At 39.6% G+C, this 27985-nt stretch overlaps 1 protein-coding gene and 1 long non-coding RNA gene across 5 annotated transcripts in view; one reads left to right on the top strand and one right to left on the bottom strand.

Moving 5' to 3' along the window:
• NTRK2 (neurotrophic receptor tyrosine kinase 2) overlaps positions 1 to 27985 on the bottom strand; it is a 205347-nt gene that overhangs the window by 46121 nt on the left and 131241 nt on the right. For 2 of the 3 annotated variants that reach the window (XM_027880504.1, XM_027880513.1), the window contains 3 exons: positions 11973 to 12103; positions 5615 to 5787; positions 2109 to 2343 (listed from right to left, as the gene is read on the bottom strand). In XM_027880504.1, coding sequence (XP_027736305.1) covers positions 2109 to 2343; positions 5615 to 5787; positions 11973 to 12103 — 539 coding nt within the window. Of the gene's footprint in view, positions 1 to 2108; positions 2344 to 5614; positions 5788 to 11972; positions 12104 to 25891; positions 26441 to 27985 lie in introns of those variants that run through there. The other variant, XM_027880519.1, reaches the window with a different exon arrangement.
• On the top strand, positions 10 to 27395 carry LOC114055930. Of its 2 annotated transcripts, XR_003570874.1 has the most exons (4): positions 10 to 379; positions 5722 to 5832; positions 19259 to 19360; positions 27285 to 27395. It is a non-coding gene; the product is annotated as an uncharacterized LOC114055930 (long non-coding RNA). The 2 variants fall into 2 exon arrangements; XR_003570873.1 differs by lacking the exon at positions 27285 to 27395 and having other exon boundaries at positions 19259 to 19372.

The raw sequence follows: 27985 nt of genomic DNA, 5'->3' as shown, positions 1-27985 counted from the left end.
TTTCCCACCTTACTTGTTCCCTCTCTCACATCCACAATTGCACCCTCTTCACATTACTCCCTCTTTCTTTTGCTTTGTTACACAGTGGACCATACAGAACCCATCCTTGACCTCAAAAGTAAATGATGATGATGGAGAGAAGAAGGAAAGAAGAGAATGTCTCTGTATGAGAGGCAGTGGGAAATGCAGTGTACCCCTTGAATGAGGTCTTTTGAGAGGGTACTGAAGGACTATCTGGGTTACCCAGAATTTCCTTTGGTGAACTCCTGCTTTCTCCAGATCATGGGTCTTGTTCTAAATCCATGTTTCACTGGGTAGAAGCTTTGCTTGAATACTCACATGTAAGACCCAAGGATTAAATCCAGAGGTATATAAGCAGGTAAGATGATGCCACAGTCAGTACACTATCATGTGCCTAAGTTAGGCCTCAGTTGTCTCCTGGAAGCCCTTATGATTACTGAGCTTCTATCCCTTTATGCAGGTAGTTTTTATGTAGCAGGGAGTTACTATTTTTTTTTCCAAAAATAAGCAGAGCGCATGTTTAAAACTGCTGCCTCTGACAGTAAAGATCTTTGCCAACAGTCATGTTCAGCATATACATTCATTCTTTAGTGTAACAACTGACATGGTAAACACTGAAGTACAGAACAGAGTCCCACCAAGTATTGCAAAAATGCAATATTCAAAATCAGATGCAAAAAAAGAAACCCTGGCCCTTGGTGTTCACTGGTGTCTCTGCAAACAGAGGCACTGATTACCATCCCATATATTTTTTCTACATTCTAAAGTGCAGTCAGGCTTGTTTTATATTGATCAAATAACTCGAAGTGCCAAGTTCCAGAAGAACATTTTATACAAGGAATCTGGATCATCTGCTTACTAATACTAGGTTTATCTTTGAAAGAAGACAGGGAAGACTTACTTCAGTTGTCAAGTGAATCAGCATTCATCAATAATTCCTTTGCCCTGTTCAGCCTCAGCCAGATGTAGAGACAATCACTTTCCAGACATCCCACAAACACTGATGCTGAGGTGACACTCTCCTTTACTAACACAGCAGCCCAAATTGAGTGGCTAAGAAAGAGGCCTTCATTTTATCTATAAGGAATTCACTGGCAATGAGTCATGTGAGAGCAGATACAGAACATGTGGTTAAAGATGATGAGTTAGTTTATCTTACAGGATAAACTCTAGGGTTTGTAAATTAACAGCTTGGCCACAGATTGCCCTTCCCAAGCCACAAACACTTGACAACTTAAATTCCAATAATGAAATTACAAAATATGATAGCAAACAGCAGATACTGTCAAGTATATGACTTGCCACATAGCACAAAAACAGTATCAGCAACAGTAATTAATGAACACAGTTACGTTTATCCCAGCAATCCTAGAAGGTCTTTGCAAACTTCAAACATCAGTTTATGGCAACCATGTTCAGCAAAATAAGCCAGAATGAACAAGCGCAACTGGCTATTCTTACCCTCTACAAAACAACTTTTCAGCCATAAGTAGGTTTAAAGCCCTGGCTTAAGTCAGGAGAAGCTTAATGACAGCCTTTTAGGTGCTGAGTGTATAACAATTTCTCACTTAGTTTCTTCTTGAGTAAAATAACTCTCATGCTGTTGTCCAGTACTTACACTTTCTCTAGTTAAATGAAACATTCTAAACCTCCTCCTCAAAGTCAAAATTTCCATTTGTCTTTGCAATATTTAAGAACATATTTTGAAGTTAATTAAGAACATATCTTGAAGTTAATAACTTCAAAGTGTTGAACCAAATTTGATTACCAACTCTTCATTTTCATCTGCTGCTTCTTCTTCACTAAAGCCAAGCAAACATGCAAAATTTTTGTCCAGAGAAAAATACTTTTCTGTGATTTATTATTAAAATCTAAACCTAACATATATAAACAAAACATAACAATCTTACCCTGATTAACTCTTCAAATTTACAAAAACCTTCAAACTCAAAAACAGGTTCTCCATATGTCAGCCTCTTAATTACTTGTCAGAGAGACGGTTGAGTGTAAAAGCAGAATCAGTCACACCAATGTGGTGAGAAGACTGAACAAGATCTAGATTATTCTTATTACAGCAGTTCACTTACCCGATAGTAGTCTGTGCTGTACACATCTCTAGACATCCCAAAATCCCCAATCTTCACCAGTAGGTTTTCACCAACCAGACAATTCCGAGTAGCAAGATCCCGATGCACAAAGTGCTGTGATGCCAGGTAAACCATACCAGATGCAATCTGCTGGGCAATGTGAAGCATCTGGGACTGGGTCAGCTCAGTAGGACGGTTGCCTTCTGCCATCAGTCCTGCATCTGGTCCATGTGCCCTGCACCAAAACACAAGCAGATAAACAGACAGAGCACTTGTAAGATGGAGAGAAGGGCATTAGTGAGCTTAAACCCACACAACGCCCTCAAAAGGCCTACAAATTCCTTGGTGAAATAGGGAAAAAATTGTATCTTGGCTTTTTTCATTTGCTGTTTTCCTTCATTGTGGGAAAGAGAGGTGGTGTGCAGAGCCTTACACAATAGGATATATATTACTAAAGGAAATAAAGCACATGTGTTCACAATAACACCCATCTGTCAGAAAGCACAACCTTTCTCCTGTTCCATTCTAGTAATCTTTTCCAGAGAACGCTGACAAACACACCTGTTTTGTAACATTCTAAGAGTGAAAGACAATTGAGGGAAAGGCAATGAAGTGGCATGCATAGCATCACTTTTCCTATGACTGGCATGCCTTGATTACTAGAAGGAGACAAGACATTGACCCCTTCCATCTTTTCTTAAAGAAGAAAAAGCTCACTTCCTTCTGAGATCTGAGAAACAAGGGCAGCAATCTTTGATTTTTACTTCTGTTTTCCTATCCAAATGCACAGCAGGAAAGAATTTTTGCTTATTTCATCACCAAGGGACAGTCCTATCTGAGACAGGAATTCTTGAGGATAGGATGAGGACACAAAACACACGCTATCCGAAACAAAACAGCTTCAGAAATTCAAGCTTTTCAAAAGCTAGCAAATCTCTAAGATGCAACAGTCAACTGACTAAGGAAAATACTTCTATGCACTCCAGCAAAAACAGATATGTTTTGCGTTAGAAAGGCCCAGTGAAGTACTGGGACACATGTGCTTCACCCACCTTAACTACGTTAGGTCTAGTAAGCATCTACATCGTCATATATTGACGACACTATATGCACAACATTTTACAGTAAGAATTACCAGCTAATCCTTATCCAATATACAAGAGCATCTAGCAATCATTCATTTGATATAGCTTATAATATTCTGAATATCCTTTTCCATTCATTCAATTTTCCTGTGTTTTCAGAAGCCATTTTTATTCTGTTCCTGAAGACTAATCATTCTAAGAGACCACCTCTCTTTTTCCCCTCATCAACTTTTGCTTTTGAAAAATGTTCTAGAACTGACTTTTATTTCCTCTCAAAGCCTTCCTTCCTATAAAGCGGAGTTTCAGAGAATCGCCTTCCTAATCAACAGAGGTGAGGCCTTAATTTATCTCTAGGGGAAGGGCACAGGAGTTTGCAAAAGAGTTGCAAATTAATCAGATCTGTGAGATCAAATCTGACACTACCTATCAGAAATATGATATTAAAATTGCCTCAAGGGAAAAATTTTATGAGAAAAGTGACAGATGTGAGAAAGAAATGGAAGGTGTGTAGCACTGCTGGGATGGCATCTGGTACCATTCTCTCTGCCACAGGGTATGTACATGCAGCTATTCACCTTATCTGGTTGGTAGAGGGGAATAAATGGGAGGATATGAAATCTCCAACTAAAACTCAAAGGCAAATTCTTACTGAAAAACATTGTACCTTTATCATGCATGGATTTTTTAATAACTGTTCTCAGAGACATGAATCTCTGAGTAGCTAAATTAGAGAACTCATGATATTTTGCTAGCCTTCATGAGAACATGGTCTGTATCTAATGAAACTTTTAGATTATTCCTAATGCTCTGTCCACCGTGATTATTCTCTTGATGCTGGTCATAAATTAGGTGATCCTCAGGGTCTACAACAGCCAGGAACATTGACAGAGACATTCTCTGCAGCGACAACACACTCCACTAGTCAGAACAAGCACCAGGCAGGCATGACTTTGAGGCTTTAGTCTTAGACCTAAACAGCCTTTGGCTGCATGCAGACAGCCAGCCTCATTTGGGTTAAGCTTTCAGATCAATTTTTCCCCAACAGCCTTTGGTGGCGCTGCAGGGTAAGAAATACAGGCTCTTATAGCCCGCTCTGCTACAAACCAGTGGTCTGCAGCACAAGCTGCAGCAAATATGAGAGGAATAACAAACTGGAGTCGAGGTTTAACAGCTTGTCCCAGCATAATCATTTTATGTTCTAAAGATAAGGGCTGATTAACAATTTTTTAAAAAGTAAAGGCCTAAAGCAGGAAATATGCTGAACCACTTTCCTGTACAATAATTCAGAATCAGAGTTAAAAGGTAAGAAAAGGCCAATCAAAAAGAATAAAGAATTAAGCATTTCTTATGGAATAAGAAATTATTTTTCATCAGCTGAGAATCTGGCTTTTTCTAATGGAAATTCAGTGTTCTGAAAACATACTAGGATGGTATCTGGGGAAACTGCAGTTGTCTTCTAATTCACAGAAGACCAAGCAGGCCAATGTAAATGCCCTGAATTCTTAAATATATTTAAATCCTCTGCCAGAGAGACAATCAGTCTGATATCTTTCCGAAGTGGCGCTAACTCCTAGTTATCTTCAGCAGGAGAGACTCTGTATATTGAAATGTCTTTGTAATATATTTTGGTGAAAATTACATAGAAGGTGCTGAAACAACAGTCCGTTACATTTTTAATACAGTAGCAAAAGCTATCTCTTATTGCTTATATCTCTTAACTGCGTATTTTTATGTTAATAAGTGCAGGCTAGCGGAAATGGCATATACATGAAGCCTCTGTTCACAACTTCCTGGTTCATAAGTTACCTGTTATTGTGAATCTTAGGTATCATCTATTTATTTATGACTGCTTTACTGTCAAATTTCAATTTCCAATGCACATTCCTGAACAGCTTTATGAAATGAAGCCCTAATCCAGACCCCAAGATGCAGTATTTTCCAATTTGCAGACGCTCTCATGGCTCACTCTTTTTTTTGCTGAAGACTTATGGTAGTCTTTCCAAAACACTGAGAAGAGGGAAGAGAAAAGGGTTTAGACTTCAAAAGCTCTTAGATGCCTACAGATAGTGATAGGTGTTGAGTGGGATCTTCTAAGTGCTACCAGAAAGCCTCCAAGAAAATGATTCGTACTGTAGGATTTATAACCAAACATTTCAGAATACACTGAAATACATTGGAAACAATATTTCTTTGGCTCACATTTGTTTGGTAAAAAGCATAAGGCTTGATTTAATGGTACTTCCAAACAGGCAAAGGGACAGCGCCCCACATTTCAGTACAGAAGACAGGAGTCACACAATCTGTACTTCTAGATGTTAGTATTTTCCAGTGGTAGTAGTTAATTTGACATTAAGTACCAGTAACACCTACGTTCTCTGTCCACTTTTGGCTCAGCAGCACAATATATATTCATGGATTTACCTGAGGAATTTGTTAAGGTCTCCATGCTTCATATATTCAAAGACCATGATGAGCGGATCACCCTCAACACAGACACCATAGAACTTGACAATGTGCTCATGCTGCAGGTTAGTGAGCAGCTCTGCCTCACGGTGGAAGTCCTTGCGGGCATTGTCACTGGCATCCTTCAGTGTCTAAGCGGAAAAAATGAAAATGTAAAGGACAGATGTCCACAGAAGGTAGGGAACATGCAGAACAGCACTGTAAGGGTAAGATAAGGACAAACTACAGCATAGAGGATGAAGGAAGTATTTTCTTAATAACTCTTTTAGAAATGCAGATGTGATCCTTAAGTGCAATTAAATAACGGCAGTACAATTTTCATTCTCCTGCCACATGTTATCCTGAACAACAATTTTTCTTGTAAGAGGATGTAAGAATACTCATGCTCTTGCTGTGGGAAGTGTTTTCCAAACACTAAGCAAATAAACTGATCTCATCCAAAAATATACTCGTACACAGCTGGTTTGTACGCTTTCACATCTAACTTACGGAACCCCTAGTATCCTGTTTGTATTTACCTTTCTTGTTAGTTCTTTAAAATAAAACTCTGCTTGTTTAAAATACTTGTTGGTAACGCAGATGCATTCTTTATGTATTACTAACATTGCTGTTGCTGATGTTAGCCCATATGGTGTGCTACACATTAGGTAGATTTACTCAAGCTTATGTACCCGGATCAGAACTTACAACCTGAGCCAGAAACTCCTTTGGAAGTTCTATAAATCTACTCACATGCCCAAAATAAGGCATAAGTAACTTCAGGATTAATCCTGAAGTGATAGGCAGAGAGAAAGGCAGATGCAGATCAGAATTCTGGAGTGTAATTTTTTTCTCACCGCTTTTTATTTATATAGCTCTAAATTCTTGCATATTTTAATTCTGAAAGAAATATATCAACACTGGATCAAATAGGAGGCTTAAAAGTTGTATAATGAAATAATACTAATTAAACTGTCAAACATAGGCTGTTTCAGATTTCTTCTTAAGAACTACAGTTTATGAGCAAGGCAACACTTTCATGCACCACAAAAAAGCAAGTTCTGACACTAGTTAAATAAGGAATAATTATAATTGACAATAAACCACTAATAGACTCTATATTCAAGAGGTATAGTGGTTGCACTATAATAGCTCAAACAATATTTTTAAAACTGCAAAGGAAAGATGGCAAGTTATCAATGTTCACAAATTATTCTTCACAGAAACTGCTTGTCTGGGCTCTGTACCTCTGGATTTTAACAATAGGCTTAAAAAAAAGAGAAAACAAGATACAAAAGTAGTTGCAAAGTTTTAACTAAAGATGTCTTTTCCTTGCCATCTAGTCACTTCATTTTCCATCCTGAATTAATATACACATCATGGGATCAACTACACTCATCAGAAGAGACACAGACCAAATTCATACTGTGCAATCATTCTACCAATAAACTGAATTTTTAGCTACAATAGTCATGGTTTGTTCAAGATTTTTGTTCCATAGGGACAATTCCATTCGTTTTCCTAGTACTATATGTATGCATGCGCGATGAAGGGACTAGTAGATGACTGTCAGAAAAAAACACTTGCTTTACTTGTGAAATTGCAAGGGGTCTTGAAAAATGAAAAACTACCATAATAAGATTCAGATGGGGGAACAAGGAGCAGGGCAGATTAGATAGCTGTCTTCCAAGTTCAGAGGCTTTCCCCTGTGGATTTCAGGCTCTGTGGATTCTAGAGGCAAGAGAAATCACTTATGCCACAGCTGCCCCTTTCCTGAGCGACCTACTTATGAATCTCAAATGCCTTCAGGCCCAGAATCCTTCTTCTCTAAGTTTTACAAATAATGATGCAACAAGGATATTGCATTGTCAAGACTTCACTAGGCATGATATGTCAGTATACACAGCTGTATCATGGGTATCAAATTTGCTGTCCACTGTGGTCTACACACAATCACCTCTGAACCGAATAAGGACACTTCCAAGGTCTGGGATGAGGTTTCAACATGATACAGGCACCAACCCATAGCCCAGTCTACACTGTATGTAATGAAATCACGGGGAATAATTCTGTTGTCATTTGAATTTCCTCTGGTAGTGTAATGTATAAAGTGATTGGACTGTAATTTCTCTCAACAGAATTAGAAAAACAATTCATATAAACCCCATTTTTAAATAACAGCAACCTGGAAAAAAAACTAACCGGGAGAAACAGAGGCTGATCCTCTTTCCAGTGGGCTCTTTCCCCAGAAAGACAGTAAAAATGCTGACAGCTCTGTCCTGTGAGGAAGGCATATTGCATATTTGAGAAGATGCTTTTTATCCCCCAGAAACTGCAAAATTATCGTATGACAGAGCAGTTGCCATGGCAATTCTGCATTTTCTGTCAAACAGCAAAATGCAGAAAGGTCTAAAATTCAGGTAAAACTCATGCAGGGTTTCACCAAGGGGTGACTTGAATTTTTATCATCCACCATTGCAAAATCTCCTTTTTGTTATTTCATGCAGTGCACAGAATAGACACCATGCATGAGAGAGCTGGCACAGTCAGCCAAAGAGGAGACTGGAAGGTGAAAAAAATTGTAAGTATGTAGAATTTATATAGAGGTGACACTGACTAATGCATTTAACTTGATCTCAGCACAAGAGAAAAAAATAAAACCAAAATAAAACCATAACAGCACAGAGAGAGAAAAAGACATATTAATTACTATTATCATTACTGACAAGTACGCCAAAGCTCTGCATATAAAGCACACTCACCAGAAGGTTTTCCCAGGTGGAATCTGAGATTCAACCACATGTAATTTCCAGCCACTCAGGCCAGCAGTTAAGGAAGAGGGCAAGCTTCCTTGGGCAACAGAGGGAGCCCCCAGCTCTTATAGGAGCTCCACATCCGCTGAGTTCATCATTGTGACAGCTGGACCACTACCCCTCGCTTAGTCTCCTCCACAGAGTCCTTGTCCATCTGTTCTGTGCAGATTTGTGCTCTGTAGTGAGTGTGAACTGCCAGCTCTTTACCCCACACTGACACCACAAAGCTCCATTCATAGGCAAGTCAGAGCAAGAGCAGGAGGATGTGACTGTCACCAATATCAGCAGGACTTGGTATCAAAACTCTCATGACATATGACCTTTCTACTGTTTCATCCTTCTCCTATGAAATTATTGCTACTGCTCCCCAACACCACGCAAAAGCTGAGTGGTATGTGTGCTCAAGAAATGAAGGGGTGGTTTTCTGCCTTCTTGGAAATGAAGATCCAAAGATTTGGAAACCTTTGGTTTTCCTGTGAGGGTGCCATGGACATGTTCTTGATCTCATGCAAATAGTCTGCTAGCTGAGCTCTACCCTTGAGCAGAACAGGGTGAATCTCCCTCCAACCTCCCAAGGGAGCCAGAGGCAGCTGCTAACCTGAGCCTTGTCAGTCAGCCTCACCTCTAGCTCTGGACAGGTTAAACAAGTGCGAGGCTGTGCCTGGGGATCCAACCCTATGAGGAGACAGCACTGAGCCAGGCCTGAACAACCACAGTGGCACCGCAAAATGTACCTCAAGGAAAGAGTGACTTTTCCCTCCTCCACCTTCTGTTCTCTAAAAGTGCCTGCAGCACTGTGCTGCACTGTGCTGAAATGATGTGGTAACTCACATGAGGGAAAGCTAGTACAATGCCCATGCTCACAGGGTTTGTCCCACGGCAAACATTTCTAAATACTCTGTACTGCCCTCAAAAAGACTAAACTAATCAAAACTAATTTAAACAAACTGTCTTTCTCCTCTCCCGAGGAGCAAGAGCTCAAGCTCTTTGTGTTGTTTACGCTAAGCCTGATTTTATCTTCCTAGATTTTTCTGGGCCTCTTAGCTCCTAAATAATTTGCCGCAGCAACGTCAGCATTTTGGATACCAGCTGGCTGAAAAGAAGGCGCAAACATGTTGAATTATAAGGAGGGCCAGGCATGAACCTTACAGTTGTCCAGCAACTGGCAGACACAGGCAGCCCACTGGGGACCACCAGCATCCACCGTGCAAGTGAGACTGTGCCTCCTTGCTGCTGAAATCCCCTTAGCGCTATCTCTTACTCCTCACTAAGTACATATTCCACTGGTCATAACAAATCTATGTCATGGTGATGGGTGTGTTCTGGTTTTGCCCACGGGGCCGAAGCTCTCTAAAGCCCTTGCTGTGTGTCAAGAGGAGCTGCCTGCTGCTGGCATCGAAGCCTGCTCCTCTAAGACTAAAACTGAGACACTGCCAAATACTGTGCTCAGCAGTGGGGTCCAGACAAATTCCTCTGGACAGCTGTCTGCACTCCAGTTAGGTCCCATCCCTTGACCTCCACTGTGACTGAAGGATACTTGTGATCTATGTTGCTACCACAGGAAAAGAGAGAAGTGTTAGGCAATTAACCCCTCTTACATGACGATCAATCTAGTGGCTCAGTTCATCAAAAAATTTGCTCTTTGACAGCAGCCAGAGTCATGTCTTTAAGAGCCAGTGGCAGAAACATAAAATGGGCATAACCTGTCCCCAGAGATGATTCTTCTCACAGCTGCCTGCAAGATGCTTATTAAGGACACTAAAAAGAGTGCATTTGGTAAAAAAAAAAAAAAAAAAAAAAAAAAAAAAAAAAAAAAAAAAAAAAAAAAAAAAAAAAAAAAAAAAAAAAAGAAGGTATGACAACTTGTCCAGAAAACAGACAAATTTCTCATCTAAATCCATGGAGACACCTCTACCTTTAAAGGCTGAATGTTCTTCCTTTTGAACTATGCAGAAAGAAAGTGCGGTGCAGCACTGAATAGCAGAAGTGCTAGGCTCCATTCAGTCAGGACTTTGAAGTGGAGCAAGTGAACAGCAATACTTTTATTTTGCTATCAAGGAGTTCCCTAAAGCGATAGAGGAAAGGCAATTTCCATTGTAGCTTCACCAAAATACAATAGAAAATTCATTCAGATCTAGTTTTGCAATCTCCTATCTCTTGCTTTCTCCTGTCTATGCTATATCCCTTCAGGGCTTAATTTTTTCTCAAGAGTCAGTGTGACCGAACAACTCCCAAGTATCATAAAGACTGTAACCCTGGCAAACCCAAAAATGTGTTATTTTTGACGGAGCACTCTATAGGGCTATTCTCCTTTCATGTTCTCTCACTGTCAGGTCCAAAACTCTACTTCTTGTTACCAAATTCAAAAATATGATCTACTCTGTTTCTTTTACTGCATGGTTTCATCCATGCACCCATCGTTGCCTAACTGTGACTGGTCAGATAAAATCATTTTCTGATCCCTAGGCACAGCCCAAATTCCAAACATCTATTCCACCTGCATTTAACGAGATACTTCAAATGCTGGACACCTTGCTCAAGTTTTGGCAGAACACTACAGATGGAGATAAGAGATTGTTTCCAGGGAAACTGCAAATTTTGAGAGAGTAGTTCCACTAATATTGTTTTCTAGCTACATCCTTAGCTGAGATCAACAGCCAACCTGAGATCTTGAATTTTAGGGAGATGAAAAGACTTCATGCAGTGAAACAGGCTTGGTCTCCAAGCTCTGAGATCAATCTGGAAATCTTTTTAATCCTTGGTAGTTTCCCAACATAGCAGGTACTCTTTGCCCTTTAGAAGAATAAAAAAAAAAATCTCTTCCCGCCACTCCCCCCCCAGCAAGAAATGTAAAATTCGTCTGTATACTTGAAACTCCAAACATGTTTTCATTCATTTTCCTCTTCCTTTGGACTTTATTTTGAGATCATTGATTGGAGCTGTATATAATCAAGAATCACTCCTCCAGATCTGACATATGATGACTGTTGGATTTCCATACTGCCAGTGTTTAACACTACGTGACAATACCATCTACAAGTTTGTTTTAATATTCCTGGCAGCTATATTAATGACAATTACACTCAGATAATTTCAGTTGCAGACGTAAGAATGTCATAGTCCTGAAAAACAAAGGCGTTCTTTGCCTGGAAATTACCCACAACACCCATTCACTTAGCTAGTAATAGATTACTTTTTTAGATACACAACGCATATGCTACTTGTATTCTAACGACCTAGACATCACTTTTCACTAATTGTACTGTACATAGATCATAGAAGATTTTACCCCCTTGTGACACAATCTGTTTTTCTCCTTTTCCGTATGAGATTCAGGTCTCATTTTATAATCCACAGCAAGATCAAACACTGCATTCTCTTAACACTCAATTAGCCTTGTGAACTTTTCTACATGTATCAGAACAGCTACACTGTATTATGGAATAGGCAAACATGATAAATTACAAATAAAATAACACTAGTTGCAACCATGCATTAGTAATGGAAACCCTAAATTCTTTTACCTTCACTGCCACCAAGATCTTGCTCTGCTCAGGACACAGGTTATAGCATTCTGCCAGAAAGACTTTCCCAAAGGCTCCTTCTCCCAGTTCTCTTTTGAGAACAATATTGTGGCGCTTGATATGATGCACAACTGTGAAAAGAAGACAAAATGGAAGTCAGAAAGGAATCACAAGGCCAGGATGGGATGGAGTCCGTGCTTACAGCCACATGGAGACAAGCTTGCTGTAAGGTAGGATGCATACTGTGGAAAGAATCAAAGTGCCCATGAGTCATTCATTAGTGCTTTGTGCAAAAAGACTAAGCTTATATATTAATAGTTGAAGGGCAGCACATTTGCTGGATACGAAGACATGGAATTCAGAGTCACCTGGGAAAAGGCCAGTTATCATCATGTTAGGAGGACTGCTGCAGAGCACACACAAGGCAATGCTGCTGTTTTTAAAATACATTAAGACAATTAATTAGAAAACAAAGCAAACCTTTCTCACACCTCTTCTAATTTTGTACCTTTAACAATAACAGAACACTCTCCTCCAAAGCCAAAAAGTTTTAAAATTAAGCTAATCTAAGAACACCAAATGTGCCCTCTTTTAACTAAATGCAACTTAATACTCTGATTTACTTACCACTTGTTCAACTGCTTTCCTTCTCAGTGCTAATATATAGTTACAATAAGATAAATTTTATTCTTGCAAACATGATCTACAGTATTATTTTGAAGTAAAAGAAAAGATGGACAAAGGTTTTAGTCCACATAGTGGACAGAAACTTCACTGAAGTCCTTGAGGTTTTCAATTTATTATACATTCTCCTTTCAGCAAAAGCTTACATTAAAACCTTTAATATTTAAGAGACTGTACTAAATTTTGTAGAATACATTATCAGTTTGCAAAGTTCAAGCTCAATAAAGCAGCTCTAAGGGCAGTTTAGCTGCCAACTGGATGGACAGCTTGTGTTGCTGAATCTGTACAAAAGAGACAGGATCTACTCATGAATTTAACCTCAGTGCACTTAGCTGCCTTTGCAAACACTGAAATTAACCCCTGCCTCGAAATGGCCCATTTGCAACTTAAATCCTAAACACAGTGAATTAAATTGGGATGCACGGACATCAAGCTAGCTTCTGCCAGGGTTTGAATCTTACCTTGACTGCTTAACTGCAGGACTTAACCCTGCCAATAATTTAGGATCTAGGCAGATGCAGCCCAACTGCTGTCGCCATATCTGGGCACACATCTGTTCCAAAGTGGGTGACCACCTGTACAAATAACACCTTGCCTCCATGACTAGAAGATGAAAAATGGAGTGCTGATGATAACTGCAGTGGGGAGAAATGCCACAGCCTATCCCAATTCCTATCACCAGCATTTGGAGAAAAGGACCACAGCCTAAAAGAGAAAAATATGTGTGTCCCACACCCTAAGCCCACAGAAACATAAAACAAGTGCACTGCACATAAATACACTTTGTATCCACATGCTTACACACGAGGGGAACCTGATGCTGGAGTGAGCTCGGAAAGCAAGAGATCCATTAGGAGTCTGCTAGGTGGGAAGCACACCCGAGGAGCCTATCTCCACCAGACCCAGCTGGCACCCTCCAGAAACCCCCTATCAGCATGCAAGCTGGCCCTCCATAACCTTTGCACAGTGTGAGGAAAGCTGAATTCTCCCCACAGCACACCAGACTCACCAAGTCTCACTGCCATCCCTGCAGCTGGTGGCTGCAGGGTGGAGCATTGCCAGCCTCCTCCTCCAATCCTGAGTCTTCTGGAAGAGGGCACGTGTCTCATTAGCAGCCAGGTACACATGAAATAAGACTTCATGATACCTGTGTTTTTCACTTCTGTCAAACTCTTATCTAGCATAAGCTTAAGTTTTGCCATGGAGATGCATTTATATGGGTAAGCTACCCTAGCAGCTCCCCTGCATTCAGCAGGAATTTGTTTTCTATGTTCATTTTCTCCTCAGTACTGGCTTTGCAAGTAAAGCCCAAAATGCAGTCAGAACAAGACAGGCCTGAACCAAAACACACCTTTTTTCCCCACAGGCACAAGTTCACCAGTATCTGTTGCCTCTGCTAATACTGGTCACAGCGCAGACCAGCAGAGGCAGGACTGCTGCCCTGGCATGCCACTGGATCTCTGCAGTGTGGCATACCTTGTGACCTGAGCTTTAAAAGTAATTGCTACTAAATGAGTGCTAGTCCTTATCATCTGAAAAACTTGTCATCCAACCCTGCCCCTTGGGGAATTCTCTTACCCTCTGCTTTGCCAGTACTGCCAGAAGAATGCCTCTCTTCCTTTCCCAGAAAGAAAAGTCCAGTTCCATGTTACCAGTATCACCATCTTAAAAAGTGCAGGGATGCTAGAGACAGGAAATAGGGCTGAGAACCTGTCCTACTAGCATCAGTAGGAAAATTCCAGCAAAGGCAGTTTTTTACTTGGTTTTCTCCACAGCTGCCAAAGATTCAGCGATGAACAAAGTCTGAATTTTGTGCAGGTCCTCTCCATTTTGAGCCCATCCTACCCCAGTGTTGGCCCTAGCAGTACAAAGCTCCTGGAGGACTTCACAAACAATAGAGCAAAAATAAGTAAAAAACATATCCAATACTTCTCTGCAGTACACTTACAGCTGCTGTTAAATACTCTTATATAAACCAAGCATTTGAATGAACAATCCCTCCATAAACCACACTGTCAAAACTAAGACACAGAAAGGTGCAGAAGTCTGCACAGAATGCATTTGTAACTTATTATGTTCTATCCACTCCTGTAACCTTTCTGAGCTGCATTGTGTAACTAAACAAATAAAAAATTGACAGTAAATATGACTAAATGGGCAGAGATTAAATGTAAGAACAACGTAAATAAATCAAACACATAAGGTGTGATGGGTATATGAGCTAAGGAAAAAATCGACTTAGCAAACTGGGGGCCCCAGCCATAATGACACCATCTTCAGTGGGAGGATACTGCAGCAGCAGATGCACTGGGAAATTCAGGTCAAAATCTGATTTCATTTAGTATCAGGATAAAGCAAATTCTCTCTGCTGAAATTCAAAAGATTATCCCGGATTTACACTGAAGAAACAAAGCAGAACTTGGCTAAAGAGATGGAATAAACAAAGAAGTCATCTCATGACATTGTCTCATAGAGAAACATACACAGACATTCAAATGGCAGCTATAGATTTTCCTCCTTTTGATTCTAAATGGCAACTGCACTTGACCTGCTATTTGTACTTTTAAGAGTTTATCATCTCTGGTTTAAAATCTTGACTGATTACTACAAAAAATATGTTCCATTAAGCTAAAAGCTGAGTTAAAACATTTCAGAGAGAAATGAAATACAGAGTATGAAGTAAGACAACAAATTAAAGAAGGGTAAATGCTGAAAATGTGGTGTTAAATAAAAAACACGTAGCTGTACCCTTACTAGCAGGCAGCTCCCACGGATGGCTGCAGGGAGCCAGAAGGCAACAGGGAGCATACTGCAGAAAGTCTCTCTTCTCATCTCAAGGTCTCAGAGACATCCCACCAACAGAGTAGGACTTCTAGGTATTTACTCACTAGCAAATATCATGTCACAATGGCGATGATGCATCAGCCTTATCCTGCAAAACATACCTGCAGGCACAGGACTGCATTTCCCAGGAAACCTACCTTTGATGATGAAGCTGAACAGAGAGGGTCATACCACATTCTTGAATGGGTCCCAGCAGAACAGGCAACTCAGGATCGCCTCACCACATTGAAATCACTGAGTTGGATGTGATTGAATCCAGCCATGGACAGCAGGATACTTAGCATATAAATTATTAACATCTTTCTGCCCATAATGAAAAAATTCAATGTCACAGAGTAAAAGGGGTTTTCCCTGGTCACAAACAATAGGTCTTAATATTTTACCACCACGTGACCATTACACCACCTAAGCTGACCTTCTACAATGTACAGAGCACAGTATTGAGCGAAATGACTTGAGCTTAGTAGAAGACTGCCTCCAGAAAGTGACTGTGCCAGTCTTGTTTTGAAAGTCTGTACTATCCACTTGATTTAATGTGCAATCATTTTCACTGCTAATAAAAATGCATGCCTTTTTCTTCATCTCTTAATCATTAACTTGTCTGGCTTGCATCTCCCTCCCTTGGGCTCCAGGAGACTTTCTCTGATAGTTTAGCAGCCTTTAAGATCTGGTATTAAATATACATAATCAACACTCTTCTTGGAGAGGCAAAGAGACAGAAGTCCATCCCTCCTCCCAGGAAAACATCCTCTCCAGTTGTTTTTATGACTTTTCTCTGGAATATTTTCAACAACCCTTTAAAATAATTAGTTTCCAGTTGTTTTTCCTAACTGGAAGGCACATTCTTTAATCACTCTCCACAAGGTTGTGATAAAAACATAAAATCAGCTCCCTGTATCTCTGCACATCCATAGATTACGCCAGTCCTTTTAAGGCTGCGTTTCCTAAAGAGCACAAAAATTACACAGCTATGTGGTAAGCATGACAGTGTCTCATCTATAACACCTCACCCAATTGCAACATCATAAGTGCTGCAAGTTTCAAATGTGTTCCCATATGCCTCATGAGAACAGCAGAGAAGATTTACAGAGAGGCTGAAACGCAGTCACACTGCTTGATGGACACTAAGAGCCACAGCAGACAGGCACTATTATCACCGCTCAGTGAACTACCAACACTAAAAAATCCTGTTGTGTTGCATGCCCACTTAAATCATCTGCTGAGTCTGCTTTTGAGAATACTGTCCAAAATTTTGCTGGCAGTACACATGTGGAACAGTGCTGATGAAATCTGTTGTGCAAGAACTCTGAGAAGAGAATGAAGACCTTCAAGATGCCAAGCAAACAGGCTGGGTAATATTATAAACGTATGCACAGCTGCATAAGAAAAAAGCAGTCATAGGAAAGACTCAGCTTGTGATGTGACATGAGGTGCCACAGAAACACATTTTGCAAGTTTCTTAATTTCTTTTCCCACTATTTCAATTGCAATTGTGAAGACTCAATTATTTCCAAGTTTGTGCTAGAAAAAACAGGTGTAAATGGCCAAGTGGTTGTTTAGATAGAATTCCAAATTTGTACTGCATACCTCATTCACATAAAAGGGAAGTGTAATTTCTGATGGAATCCCATAGCAGAAGGATAAAAAACCACTGTGAAGAGCAGAGAACAAGTCTAGACTGATGGCAATCTGGTTATGCAATAACAGCACCACTACAAGCTATTGCCAGTTTATACAAGCTATTGCCAGAATAGAAATTTTGGCACCTTGAAATACCTACTGTCTAACATGGCAATAAAAGCGATTAACAATGCCTTCCCCCCCCCCCCCCGTAACCTTTTATAACCTTTTAACCTGTCAGCCTTGCCTGGGCCCAGAAAACGGCCCGCTTAGTTGCATATTTCTGATTATTTGAAGTATTTATCACATACAACATTCATTACGTATTATTCTCTATACATTTTTGTGTATTACTATTGTTATTTAATTTTTACAATACAGCAGCAACAAATGCTCATGCAAGACTGGTTACCAGCTGTTGTAAGTACAAACAAATAAACAAATGTTTACACTTTCTCCCCCAGTACTCTACTCTAAATGAAAGGTACTGGTACAGGCTATAGAAAACTGAGTATGGAGGATCCAGAATGAGCCCAGAAAGGCACTTGGGCCTTGCCACATTACCTGTGCAAATACAGCTTCAGAAACATTTTGAATTTTGTTTTGTTTCTTAAAAAAACCCAATTTAATTCAGCTGTCGTACAACAGTTATCCTTGAGTGGTCATCAGTGATTTGTCAGGTTTTTCACAGGCATCAGACTCTAAGTGGACCTTAAGGAGATATTTAATGGCCAAATTGAATAGGAAGTGATCTTCCAGGAAGAACTGAAGGCATTTATGCAAGGCAAACCAGTGACTATTACAGGAATGGCATAATTCCCAGGCACTCACTTCCTAGTTGTCTGGAGATACATCTGATGAAAAATCAAATAAATCTGTGATTGCTGCAGTTTAACCTTACAATTGCTTCTTTTACAACTTAAATCATCACAGGATCTATACTTTAAACCCCAGAATTTCTACCTTTCTGGGTTAGAATTAGGCTTCTTTTTTGTAACACACTGCTGCAGTTCCTTGAAAGATGACCATCCCTCTCCCACCTGCCCAAAGCAGCGGGGACACCATAGCTCTTACCCACTGTAAGCTCATTTTGCTATAGCTGGCATGGCTCTTCTCACTTGGCTGAAACTCAAGTGTTTGGTGTCTTTTGGGGTTAACAATTGATTTTTGGTGAGGCCTTTGATTTTTCTCTTTTTTTACTGTAATTGATTTGGTTTAGTTGGCCAACATTCTCTCAGCTTGGCTACGGATAGACATAAGGCTATACTTGGTCAGACTCTTACACACAAAGAAACAGTACTTAAGAATAAATTACAACAACAATGCTGTCATTGTTTTAAATGCATAAGCCTTATGACCTAAATTCACCCTTCAGGAAAAAAAATAATAATTATGTCAACAGTTTACCCATAGATAAATTTGCCCTTGCATGTAGCAATAATATTAATATAATAAATGAAGGGTCCTAGGGACTGGAGAGACACCACTTGCATACCAAAACTAAGGTACACAAGGTTTTCAAGCCTTAGCAACCTAAAAATGATCGTTTACATGCTAAAACAGTTCAGATATATCAGAATAGCTAGATTTGGCCCTCTATTTTCAGAATAAGTAGCAGATACTAATCAATCTGCATTTCTCTTTCTATGCTGCTTCCAGCCTACTGAAAGCTTTACAGCAGGCAAAGGTAAAAGCAGGTACAGGTAAATCTGCTTTAAGCAGAAAACTGTATTTGAATTTTGGCAAAACACTGCCTTTGCAGATATGTATGCACTTAATTTGCAAACGCCAGTCTTAATTCACTTCTTCCAAACGATTAATGATTGTACAACTTACAGGCTATTGTGTGTGAGTTGCTGTATGAAACTCCAATGATATTATTTTATGGTGGCAAATCTGGTCCATCTTCCATGTCTAACTGGAGACTATGATCTCACCACCAACACCCTTCTCTTAATTCAGATGATGAACTGCATGATACTAACCTTTAGAGATCTTTGCTATAGAAACAGAAGCACTTGGCAAAGGATGGGGGAGTACCATGTAGCATGTCTCATATAATACACACTTGCAGAGGGGGAAGGGCTAATAAACATACTGTCTTCAGAATATTAACTCTTTTCTATCTCTGTTTTCAGAAATACACACAGCCTGAAAAGCATCCCAGGACATCAGTCTGAGAAGCAGGACCTGAAAGAAACTTACATTCAGAGACTGAGCCATATTCAAGCCTGGTAGAAGTGGGTATAAAGGTGAAATTCAAAGAAGATTGCTCTGGTTTTGATGTACTTTTCTCTGCTTTGCTTTTTCTCTTCTCATTTTAAAAGGAAAAGGAAATAATTATATACCTTGACACAAGGAAGGGTTTACTGGTGGCCTTTTAAAAGGAAATATGAAAAGTAAATGGAGCTTTCAAGCCTGTGAAGGAATAAACCATACGCTTGGCTCACAGTCCCAAATTCTATCCCCTAAATAAAACTTACGCACATATCAAATTTTTACCTTTTGCTGAACTATTTTACTGAAAGATAGCATAGCATCTGATCAGCCATGTTAGATGGCTAGGTCTGCCCTGCTGCAGCTAATTATGCATGGAAAGAAAAGGGAACATTAGAGAAAACATCACAGGAGCATGACAGAACTCAGTCTTTTATAAATCACTTCTGAGCATATTATTTACCCTTTTCCTAATCTTTTTTTTTCCCTTTACAGTTCTATCACGCTGCAGTACACTGTGCGGCTTTCTGTGAGGAAAGTTGAATCTTATGCATTTTTTATTTTATAGTTTGTTTTCTTTGGGCTAACTGAGGTAAACTCCTAAGCAGAAGGTTAAGTCTCTTCCCGCTTCCTTAACTGCATACAGTGAAGGCTTTGTTTCTACATGGTTATTTGCTCTTATGATTCTCTGTGTACCACCTCCTTTCCTGGGTTTTGCCATAAGTGGCCTTTAAACACAGAGAAAAGTTTTGGGTTTGGCTATATCTGAGGAGGATTCAAAAATGACACATAAAAGCATTGGACATTTCAAAAAAACAAAATATGAAACTTTCCTCACCCTTTGATTGGGTCCCCGCATTATTCCCTGAAAAACAAAATCAACAGGCAGAAGGGAAAACAAGTCTAAAGTCTTCCTATGCACTGACAAGGAAAGAACCTCAGTTTGCCCTCTGTCCTCTGAGAACAAAGAAGGAGTTAGCACTAACAATTATATTGTCCCACAGTCCCATGTGACAGGAGAGATGACCAAAACATTATAAAAGGTTAACAAACCTGAAAAAGCGGCTACTCCCTTTTACAGACTTGCTCTCCTTCAGCATTTCTGCCTTCTTCCATGGTGAGGCACTTTTTCTGCTTTTGTTCCACTCACAGGCTGGCAAACCTGTCTGCTAGGGCATGCCTTATGTCCCTATTGGGCATTTCCCCCTTGGCCTCTGCTACTGTTTCAGAATTCCAATGTTATGATGTAATTGGCAGCATATGAGTGCAAGGCACACCCAGAAAATTCATCTTTACCACTGGGCTATGACAGATATCTCTACAGCAGCCACAGTGCAGTCACACTGCAGTCAAAAGATTATTACACTGTACTAGCTTCAAACAGAAGACCTGCAAGTTCTTTCTTACAGGTCAACCAAATGAAGTCATGAAGGGTTTGCAAAACTGAATGTGTTGAGGTTTTTTTAAGAGTAGATCCTCAAAAATTGTAAAGCAAATATGGCTTTTCTTTTGTCTTGGTGCAAATGCACTGGGAAAAAAAATCTTTATCTGTTTCCCCATGAACATTACACATGCATAACTTTTCAAGCCTGAAAAAAATCTGCTTACTGCAGACCACACATTCCTTCCTCTAGTGACCTGGTTCTTCTGTCCTCCAAACTACTAATATCATAAAGTGTATGTTTATACAACACATATTATTCTATTTGTAAAGGTCATGAGGTTTCTACAGTCTGAGTGACTTCTCATCATTTTTCAAGGTCTGACAATGTCCTCAAATCCTAGGGAAGGATGCAAATGAGACTGTGCCATGCTCCTTGCATTGAGCTTTGCTTATGCAAACAGTGGTGCTCCTACTTAGAACTGCTCCCTAAATTACACTAAACTATAGCCCAGCCAGATTTGAGAACACTTTAAATGCTTTTTTAATGGCAGCAAGGTAGGTGCCTATTCTAATTGCCCTGATAGAAAATCCAGCCTGCCCCATGATATATAGAGAAAAGAAAAGCTGTGACTTGTCAGTGGGAACAGGTAATTTTTCTCTTGCAAAAGAAAGTCATATATTTTCTCTTCCCTCTTGCATTTGCATGTTATTTTCATGTAACACGAAAACTAACACATCTAACTAACAGATTTAGCAAAGAATATGAGAAATCTCCTTCCACTCACTTGAGCTCTGGATTGTGTTATCTGTCAGCTGAAATTATGTTTCTCTACATTTCAAACAAATGAAGAGGAATAGGCTTTCTTTGCTAAAACAAGTTTGCTGAAGGAGCAAAAGTCTCCACTATGTACAGCCCCTTGCAATTGGTCTGCACGACATGCAGCCCAGGGCCACTTGCCCTTTAGCAGACCAGAGGCAATGCCATACCCTGTCTGCCTCCATGGCTATGGACAGTGAGGCATCAGTCACTCAGGCTGCACGTAGCCGGTCTGTCAAATGGAGGTATGTTTAAAGTAGCATCAGAGAGTGCCTTGGTTCCACCGTGGACAACAAACCCATACATCTGTTTCGCAGAAAAGTTTCATTCAGATATAGGTTTAAATAAAGGCTTTGTAAATTATCAGTTAATCCCCTCCCATATATCAATAAAGCTTTATTTCAGAGAAAAAGAATGAACATAGATACATTAATCAAAAGTTACCTATACAGTATGTTGGCATCTAATGAAAAAGAAAGACCTGTACTCATTTAGGATAACAACAGCCTCCCACAGGGTCCAGTGTGATAATGGATTGTCAACCCCGGTACCAAGAGTGACAAAACAACAACAAATGGTATTTTTTAAAGCTGTGGCCCATGACGAAGTTTAGGACAAGTTCAGTCTCTGCCAATATGCTTTCACTATCTAAAAGCATCTTGATTTTGACTTGATAATTACAGTGTGTTGAGCCAGGCAGCTGTCACTAAGGAACAGGAGCTGCCCAAATGAAGCAAAATGTATAGAAGTTTACTGATTTATCACACAGTAATGAACCCAGCTACAGCCTTTTGAGGCATGGAACTGAAAAGCAGAAAGAGAGGGGGGAAAAAAGAAAGAAAAAAAAAAAAAAGAGGAAAAAGAGGAAGAAAGAGCTTTGAACATTTCGTTCCAGTCAGTTTCCAAGAATGAAGAAAACACCAGGCACGATTCAATCAAAGGATGCCCTCCCACAGTCCCGCTGTTGCTGCGGAAGTGGCCACTGGGCAGATACCCGAGACATGTATTTCTCAAAGCACACAGACCCAGTCTTTGCTGAGGCATGAACTCTTGCTGATGGCAGCACACATACATAGAAGGGCAAACAAGAAGAACAGCAGAAATGGCTGAATGAACTTTATTCAGAATCTGACATACGATGTCAGTATAATGAATGTGACCTAAAGAAGAGTGTTACACTCATAAGCAGACTGAGTTGGCAGCTTTGACCAATTAGAATCAGTTAATTTTATGTTGATAGCTAGTACACATATATGATATTCTGTAAAAGCTTAACAGCTGTCACATAAATCACAGTTCTCTTTCTCCCCTGTGCTCCTCGTATTTGGGAAGTACTTTCAGTTGAATCTTCTTTAATACTTGCTGTAGACTGAAATTAATGCAAATGTAATTCTGACAGTCTCTGCAAGACACCAAAAATGCATGAAGCAGAAAAGTTTTTTCTCACCTAGCATCTCTATGACTACTGCTCTTAAAAAACAAAACTTTGTTCCAACTACTGTACACCATGATATTTACAGCAACTGTAGTCTGCACAGAACTAAAATACGCAAAATGAAGGGTTTTTTTCCCCTTCCTTCTGAAGTTCAAGTTTTCTCCCAGAGCAATAAATACCACTTACCTACATAGTCATGTACTTGGGAAACATTTTGAGCAGCAGTAACCAACACAAACAGCTGCTACATTTGTTGAACTGAATGGCAGATGACCTGTTGTGCTTATCAGTTACTTACTGATATTAATATTAATTAATATTAAATATTAAAAGGAAGTATTAAAAAGTGCTATAATTTTTATTGTTACCAATGGAATAGCTGGATTTTTCTCTGAAGTTGCTGGAACTGAGCGCCACAGCTAAGGAAATGGGTGTTGTCCTTCGATATGCACCCAGTCTGCACTTAGCTAAAACACTGAGATATACAAAGCATTATTATTAACCCTACGGACAAGGCGTTACCATGGTACATTAACAGACCACTTTACAAGCAGTGTTTAACTGCTGCCCCCTGCAAGACCACCACCAGCAAGAGGGCAAGTACAGACCTGCTTTTAGGAGAGACCTGTCTGAAGTCTGTTGCGAAGCTAGAGGGATACTTTGTCTTTTGGTAGTCCAAAGTCCACATAATGGCCCTCAAGCAGTTTCCAGGACTCTATATTTCTAGCCTGTCTTTCTGGTCACAATTTTAAATAGAAGAGGAAGGGTCAGAGACTAACATAATTATTTATAAAGAATGTCAGTATTTGTTGGGTAGTTTTTCCAGTGTTTTCCCATGTACAACTGTCAACTAACTTAGAGGTCAGTGGGTTGTTTTCACCATTGCTTGTCACATTTATTCTTCCCTTGTAACATTTTCTTCAGTACGAGAACTGTAATTCAGCTACATATTCCAAGAATATAACAGACTCTAACTGCAAAAATAACCAGTACTGATTTGCATTTTTCCTTACAGAGGCAACGTTCTTTGCTTCTGAAACCTCAACACGCACACAGAGATTAGAAGGTATTTGTCATCAGCGCTTTGGCAAACAACCCTTACGAGCTTCTGGCGAGTGAATCCCTTTATGACTGTTTCCCTCACCTAGAAAATAAGGCTAGAAATGCTTATCTAGATGCTTCATAATAGTCGTGGGGATTCTTTAAAAATATTAATTACTTTCATTTAAACAGTGTCACAAAGCTATAAAGTGTAAGTGATGTATTCAACAAGGTTTTTATTTGGTATATTTTGAAAACAATGGCACAAACTCCTTGCTGCCATCACTTTCTTAATTTCAAAAGCTCAAGTGGAAACTCCTCAGATATGGATTTGGCTACAATAAATAGTTCCTTGTAATTTTACAGATTCTGGCCTCCTTAAAGTGTATCATAACACACTCAAAAACAGAATATAGTGTAATCTTGTATGTCATGAAAGTAATCCTCACTCACAGAATGTGAGCTGGGGAAGTGAGTGGAGTTCTAGATTAACAGTCACAAAGAGAAGCTGCTAAAAAAGCAATTAAGAAACCCACGGCATCCCCTAATTGGAGACACAGACATACACTGAAAAAAGACTTGCCAAGAACAAAAGAAAACATGAGTCTGCCGTTACTAAGTGCCCTCATCCCTTGGTTATTCCAGTCTGTATGTTGCCAGTTTACAGTATTTTATGTACTGCCCTACATAAAAATAAACAGGCACTCAGGGATTACCATACCACAACCAACACTTCAAAACTACTTGCAGTAGCTCCCTTACTACACCTTCATGAATGTAAACAAATAAAGATTTTTGAATGGGAGCTATTGGAATCATTTGCCTTCATATTGTGCCAAGTAGGCATTCCAAATGCCTGCTTGTTGTGGAAACTGGAGAAAATGGTAAATTGCATCCTAATAAGGGCTATTCTAGCTAAGCATCCAAAGAATGTCATCAGGAAAGATCTCTTCTTGATACTATTTTAAAAGTTTTTTTGCTCATAATTAACCAAGTTGAAAGCTAGGACAGCAGCTAGGAGCAAGTGGTTTGAAAACCTACATTATCCCTGCCAATGTACAAAAAGTACTGTGCTTTCACATGTAGGCCTTGCTGGAAGCCCTAGTTAAGGACAGTCGCAGTTAGCTGTGACAACTCCTGCTCCAGTACAGTGCTTTTAGTTCAAGTCCAGCTCTGCAGGATTCCGATATAACTTTCCCAAAGCAGTGACAGACTTGCCACTGACACTGAGGAGAACCTGAAATAACAAATCTCACAGAAAAAAGGGACACCTTGCCTCAGAAATATCTCAGATATTGGACAGATTGAGTTTGAACAAAAAGACAGTACATACACAGAAAATACGCTTGCTACATGCTGCAACTCTCCACCTAGTAACTCAAATCTGCAGATATATATATGGAGAGAGAATGATGATCCACACTCTGGAGTTTACTGAGAAGAAATACAGGGAAGAAATAAAATATGGGCAGGGTACTGTATGAACTAAAAAAAAAAAAAAAAAAAAGTGAAAAGGAAGATGACTAAACTGCTCCAGTTGAAAAGAAAAGGAATCTCCAGACCTCAGTTGATTAGTACTGCTAATTAGATTTCCACGTTTTCTCACTTAAGCATTTTAGGTCCTTTGAATTTAGATTTCTTCATTCTGAATAGCCGTTTACAGCTGATCAGGACCAAGACAAACATCTGCCCTGCAAAGACTTCCCTTAAAGATTTTGTGCAACATTTTAAATAAATACTTTGCCTAATACAGCAAGACTTTGTCCATATCCAAGCCAGTGATCCAAGCCACTGGTCTCCACATAGTGATTTTCCTTCTGTTACAGTAGACAATCATATATGGGATATATTTAGAAAAAAAAGACAGAAACTTTTGCTAGCTTCTATATCACTACTTCTTAGTGACTCAACTTTATTTTAATGCCACATATTGCACAGCTGCCAGCCTGTTGGAAATATTTCTGCATCCTATTTAGTTAGTTATCCTACAATTTCAGAAGCTTGTGATCTCTTATGGAAGTTTGCAGATGTAGTCCCCTCACCCTCCCCAGCTATAGCACGACAACGCATGCCAGCACATAGGCTCTGGCAGACTTTGGAGATGGATGTGGAGAGGTTACACAATTTTGCAATAAATTCATTATGATCAAGCAGCACCAGTTAAAGCAATCACTCTCCTGGCCAAAGAAATAAGTGAGGAAATGAAAAACAAAAAACCCAAGTCTTCGCTTTTCTGATGTCCTGTTGCATCAAAGCACAGGTTGCAACAAGCTGAGAAAGTGTTATGTGCTTCAACGTCTTTTTCAGTTGCTAGGGTACAGTTTCTTATGGAAAATTCCTTGTTCTGCGTGATGTTTTTCCTGCCTCATTTGGGATGGCAGAACCGTTCCTTGTGTCACCTGAGAAACCGGGCTGTCAGTTTCCACCTATTGGTGAGAAAGAAACTCATCAGCAGCAGAACTCAATGGAAAATTCCTCGGTTCGAAGTTTCTGCGCTGGAGGCCAATATGACACAGGGGAGCAAGGATGGATGAATGGGCCAGGGGATGAGGGTGCCACACAGGAGATCTGGCTTCCACCTCAGGGTCAGCCACAGATTTCCTGTGTGATCTGGGACAACGGATTTAATTCCTGGGATTCCCTGATTATACAGGCAGGACAACCAAGTATCCTTTCCCCGTTCTTCACCCCATGTGTGAAGCCCCAGGTCTGTAACCTGCCCACAGGATAACCAAGTAGCTCCAGGTTACAGGAGTTGGGCCATAGTCCAAAAGCTCTTCAGGCAGGGGTTATTTGTAGATGCACAGTTCCCCTAGTGCTTTGCACAGAGGTCTTGTTTGGACCTCAGGGCTCTAAAGTAATGGACAAAAGTAATAATAAACAATTTCATTGATCCCTGTTATTAAGGAAAAGTATCAACATAGGCAAGGAGGAAAAATTCCAACTTTACTGTACAGCCAAGCAGGAAAAAAGTTTAGCTTTTGGAGGAGATCTGCAATCTATTTTCTGCATAGATAATACTGAAAATTGCCAAAAGCATGATATAAGAATGGTACTATAGCATCACACTAGTGACACAGGGCAATCAGGGATAAGGGGAATTTCTTTAATGGATTAGTTGGAAGTAATCTGATTTTAATGTGACATTTTTTCCTGCTGCAATGTTTGCCCTTCCAATAAAAAAATAATTAGATTCTACCACTTTTGATTCATGACAAAAACAAAGCATGGTTAAAAACTAAAAAAAAAGGTGTTAATATTTTAATGCAGTTGGATACCTACAGTACTTCAGAATGCTGAAATTCCCATGGGCTCCCTATGGTGGTGAGAAGAGCTTTTGACCTCTCTGAGAAAATGGGTTTTGAAAATAATAAATGTATAAGTGCTTGAAAAGGGACTTCTTTAGTAATGTCTGTCATGAGAATGAAGAGCATTCAAAATGTGACAATGCAATTGAATTCCACAGGACAAATTTTCTGGTGGTGCCAAAATTTAAAGCTCCATTGACTTCAGTGGAGTTTCACCCTTTAATCCAAGAAGGTTTGGACTTGTTGGTTATCACTTGCAGTAACATACAATCCCTTTTGTCTTTTAGAGTCCCTTCCCTTATCAGATAAGTTCAAGAAGAAAATTAATGGAAACAGGTAAAGGAACAAAAGAATATAAACTAATATTAATTGAACACCAGTCAGGACATTCAAAATTTTGATTCCCACAGCACTACTTTCAGCATAAAGCCAGTCAAAAATTTCACTGAGAAATATTAATGACATAAAATAAAGTTTCAAAGATTTGGAAGCAGAAAAATGTTTTTTAGTTAAGTTTTTGGCTTCCTAAGACAAAGAACAAAATTTAACATTCCAAAGTGAAAAAAATCCTTCCCCTCCCCCCAAAAAAAGCCACACAAAAAAACTCTTGCCCATAATTTTGAAATATTTTCCCAGGTGGATATTTTAAAAGAAATAATTTTA

This window comes from Empidonax traillii, unplaced genomic scaffold, assembly GCF_003031625.1.
Source record: "Empidonax traillii isolate 1590-97213 ecotype Southwest subspecies unplaced genomic scaffold, ASM303162v1 scaffold6:size4315531, whole genome shotgun sequence".
NCBI lineage: Eukaryota > Metazoa > Chordata > Aves > Passeriformes > Tyrannidae > Empidonax > Empidonax traillii.
The sequence above is the reverse complement of the archived record's forward strand: the minus strand, read 5'-3'. Positions and strand labels throughout refer to the sequence as shown.